Genomic DNA, 4,821 nt, shown 5'->3' with positions numbered 1-4,821 from the left:
TTATTTTGGTTGCATAACCAACGTGTCTCAAGGGCTCCCTTCAAAACAAGGATTAGTGGGTGGTATGAGTGGATAAGAGGCTGTCCATATTAATTACTGCTTCAGCAATCTGCGTTAGCACAAACGTGGGCCACAAGCATGTGTACTCACACGTTAAACAACATGCCATAGCTGAGACACACAAAAACATTAAGTGTTAAATGATCAGGACGATGCGAGAGAGACCAGAGATCTTACATAAGTTTGGATTTATTTCATCATGGTCACCATGAACAATCACTGCACTGACCTTTTATTAACATGTAGAGAGAGTGAATGCAACTGCGGTGCAAACACCACAGACAACATACACATCTAAAATATTACTTTCCATAGCTGACATATAGGAAAAAAAAAAAAGAAAAAAAAGAGCTATACAAAAGATCTAATTCACAGATGACCATCCTAGAGCGAGACTTGGTGACAGTAACTGCAAACTTTATGGCAAACACTCCAGCGCCTGAAGGGAAACACCACTGTGTTATACCACTGTGCAAAACATCAAAGGTTTGTTCACAGCTGTGCAAAAATAGCAGCATTATATTCAACTTTCCAAACAATGAGTTTACAGCACAACATCACAATGATCACTTAGACCGATCCTAATACTGAATACTAACTGTCACATTTGCCCCATAAGTTTGGTTTCAGCGTTGGAGTCAAATCACTTTTAGCTTATAGAAACTGCAATGACACGTGTGCAAATGATCGTGTTCTGTCGCTTATTGATGAGATGTTCACACTCAGTATTTACATGATGAGGAAACATCCGGAACTGTAGGAACTGAAAATGAATTGAATCCAGCAAACTGAGGCTCACAGCACATTTGAAAAAAAAAAAAAAAAAAAACAGGGCAAAAACACCATTTGACCATTAAGCTCTGTTTGTTTTTGTAATGCTTCAACTACGTCATATGCAGTGACCTTTCAAACAGGCAGAGGAAAATAGAAGAAACAGCAGATTTAACATGTGGGATATATACATGTAAACCATATAGTTTCAGGCCAAGAGAATTTTAAAGTTGGCACGTGTGAGATTTTGAAAAAAAAAAAAAAAATCTCTTAAAAAACTGTACATTCAGTCCATTCAGTCTGTAGTTGACCTCTGCAATATGTTGCAAAGCAATACATCACAGCAGCCAACATGTATTGAAAAGCAATACAGAACAGAGGCCTCGGGTTGATAATGTTGCTGTATGGCCGTCGATGGGACCATTTAGTGCAGTTTATCACATTCTAGTGGGGGATAAAGACTCCCTTCACAAATTTCCCCTCATGTTCAACTTGAACCAATGGCCCACTTGCAGGTACAGTTCTACAGTATCACACTGGTAGGCAAAAAACAAGTTATTCTAATTCAAAGCTAGATTGTTGTCATGACAAATTTATTGTTTTTTTTTTTTTTTAAATCACACAAGAAGAGATAAAAACAGTTATATTCCAACCTGGTATTAAAATAGCCATACAAAGGCTTTAGCATGTTGCTTTTCTGCAGGAGGGACCTTTTAACATATAGTCAAGGTTTGCAGATAGAAACAAGCTTTTAACCAATGCTGCCCATAGAGATAGAGATATTTGCCCATAGAGAAATATCTACACTTACACCAAGTAATGTGTTTGTTCCCTTTAAAAAACATGCCCCTGATGTCTGTTGCTTGTCTAACAACTTAACCATCAGGTGGCTGAGCATTTAAAAAGCACAATATACTATATACCACTGCTTACAAAGCTTAGGCTTATGTGCTGAAATTATACTGGGCTGACTCTGGTCCTCTAAGCCACACTTGGCTCTGTTGTGGAAAAGTGATTCAAGTAGAGGGGGGGTGGGGGTGGGGGGGTAATGGCTGCACAGGTCAGCACCTCGGACAGCTCCGCCTCCTCACAAACACAGATCTATTCTGGTCCTGCCTGGAACCTCACCTCACTGCGACACCTACTCTTACCCGGAAAGTAGGCTAATCATGAATGAATCGGGGGTTTGAGTGTCACTAACAATGTGATTTACACCACGAGCTCGATCCCTGTGTCACTCGAGGGACAAGACAAAAGAGGACAATATACCATTGGCATGCATTTATGAAATCTCCTACATTGTAGCCTAAACACCATACTGAAGTTGTTGATCACGAGAGAGATATTCAGCCCACAGGTGGGGAGCCTTCAACGTTGGCCCTTTCATTCAAAATCACCGTCATGTGACTTTGCAAAACATTCATCTTAATAATAAAACACCAGTGTCTTGTCCGTTTCCATGTCAGCGGTCCAGGTTTGAGTCGCTGGTGTCTCGTTGGTTTTTGAGATCCTGGAAGACCTCGGTGAAAAAGTGCGGGTCTGCGTTCAGCTGCAGCATTTTGGCACTCATCCTGTTGATGATCCGGAGAGAGGTCTCCCAGAAAACGTCCTTGTTCGACTCGATCATGAAGGGCTTGAGCGGGTAGGAGATCTCGTTGCCCATGTAGGAGTAGGCGAGGTAGAGGCAAGTCTGAAAGGTGCCCTGCAGCTCGGCCGGGCTGTCGACGCTGTCCGCTATGGTGTCTTCGCACAACAGGTACACGAACACCACGTTGGCCGGCGTGATGAAGCCTTGGTCCTGCCAGCCCTGGAGCAAAAGAGTCCGGTCGATGTTTCGGAACCAGAGGATCACCTCTCCGCTGTTCAGCTCTTTCAGTTTGAAACACCTGCGGCACATGAAGTCCCCCAAGCAGCGCAGCAGCTCTCCTGTTGAAGCCTGGATCACTATCCGCCTGGGCGACACCAGGGAAAGGCTGCTGGGTTGCTTCTGGACCGAGGAGAGCCTCCCGTTTTGGACGACAGCCTCGTTGTTTTGCTTGGGCACCGTGGGCACCGGGACCGGGATGGGCGCTTTGGGTTTCTTCTCTTCGGTTTGGTGCGTTTTCCTGATGTTTTCGCTGTTGAGCTGAGCCACCTGGCTGGACGGGAGCTCGCGGGTGGGTAGCGGGTTCGGGGTCACTTTCTTGGCACTCTTCTTGGCCGAATTGGAAACCAGCTTCCTCCAGGACAGAGAGACAAACATCGAGTGCCGCTTCAGGCTTTTGTCGTTTTTGAGTCCATCTCCCGCGACTTCACCGTCCATAATAGAAGCCTTCTTGGACGCGGGAGATATAGAGAGGACGGTTCCCATGTCTGCTGAGGGAGAGAGCCGCGGTGGTGTGGATGCTGCTGCGACTTCAACGCAGGATCTTCTGCAGATTGAGAGGCGGTGGAGAACAGTCACGACGACGATTGAAACTCCATTTACGCGTTTATTTCCTCCGTGTGATCGCGCCTCGCCGGTGCTGAGGGATGCTGGAGCTGCTGCTCGGAGTGGAGTTGTATTCCAACAGATACTCCGTCAGCCCCTCCGGGGACGCTGCGACACAGTCCAACAGGCTGGAGACTAAACCAAGATAAGTCGCGCTGCGTAATTCATGGGTTTAAACGAACCAGCAAGTGCAGCCCCTGACTGACAGCCAAGCCAGCCAATGAAAGGCGATCAATGATCCAATCACCAGGGATGTTGTTTTTAGATCTACGTTCCCATCAATAGCCTACTTTGTAGGTAACACTCACCTGAAAGGTTCAGGTGCTGTTCTTCAACACTAGTCTGGTTACTTTGGGAAAGCAGTGCTATCTCCGTTTTCAGAAATAGCCTAACATTTATGAATGATGTGATACACAAAGCCTATTCACTGACCTTATCACCAGCCTGTAGACCAGGAAATAACAAAACACTGTTTTGGTCCTGCTGTGACAAACATGGTAGCCATTGATTAAACTAAAAAAATGCCCTGCTACTGTTTTTGTTTACATAATGAAACATAGCTGTCACATATTATTCATACCCCCCCAAAAAAACTCCAAAGCACAAACAAGTAACAGAAAGAAAAAGTATCCTCCACCTCATCTAAATCACCATATTAAGCAATGGAGTCAAGAACAGAGTTACTGAACTGCTCCTCAAAACTGTTTTCAAAACGTTTGAAAACCACATGAACACATTGTTCTTCCCCCAGTAGTTCATACAAGAATGTTCCCTGAAGAGTTGCTGGAAAGAAATCTGTACAGAGTGTTTGTGCCAACGCTGGGTGAACTAAATTTAAAATGTTTTGCAGAAGCTGAGCGAAGCATAATGTGCTTGATGCCAGGCAGTTTCAGTTTTTAAAAGACAGAGCATCACCTGCACTTGTTTTACTTGAAATACACTGACTGGCCGTGTGTCCCTTAAGTTGTAATCTTCTGCTCTTGATCTTTGAAATGTTAAAGTCCTGCTGTATGATCACTGGATGGGTCACAAAACAATGAGTTTTCAGGTCAGCTCTGTCAAGTTATTTCATGCTGGATTGCATGCACACTTAAATACCTCTTATTATTATTATTACTATTATTATAATAATTATTATTATCATTACTGGAGCCATAACAAAGTGTTTTGCTCTGCTTTCCTTCAGTGGTGGTTCTGTGTAGTAGGACACAGTAAGGAGTGCATAGCAGGTCTCAGGAAACTACATAGATAATCCAATTAGAACTGGCACTCCTTCACTAAGTTACATGACTAGCCTACTGTCTGATCTTTCCACTCAACATGACATGGAAACAGATACAAATAGCACTGAAAGTCTAACACCAGCTGCTTGTAATTGTCCGTAGACCCGACGGTAAGATATTCCATTCTGACTATTATTTATGAAGTGAAGATGTGACGAATTTTCAGATGAATGAGAGATATTCATGACCTTTTTATTGCCTTTCTTTTCTTCAGTGTTATGTGGAATTTGAGTTCCT

General features: G+C 43.7%; 1 protein-coding gene across 1 annotated transcript; it reads right to left on the bottom strand.

The window, feature by feature from the left end:
• Window positions 1-229: 229 nt before the first annotated feature.
• Window positions 230-3,463, bottom strand: LOC111668740 (cyclin-dependent kinase 5 activator 1). The gene has a single exon (XM_023424850.1). It carries the CDS (start codon window positions 3,179-3,181, stop codon window positions 2,294-2,296), a length of 888 nt encoding a protein of 295 aa, XP_023280618.1. The 5' UTR covers window positions 3,182-3,463; the 3' UTR covers window positions 230-2,293.
• Between the last annotated feature and the right edge of the window lie 1,358 nt (window positions 3,464-4,821).

Source organism: Seriola lalandi, unplaced genomic scaffold (genome assembly GCF_002814215.2).
Source record: "Seriola lalandi dorsalis isolate HSWRI2012SDOR001 ecotype SW California unplaced genomic scaffold, Sedor1 jcf7180002054758, whole genome shotgun sequence".
NCBI classification, from domain to species: domain Eukaryota; kingdom Metazoa; phylum Chordata; class Actinopteri; order Carangiformes; family Carangidae; genus Seriola; species Seriola lalandi.
Note: the sequence above shows the minus strand (reverse complement) of the source record. Positions and strands in the feature narration are given on the sequence as shown.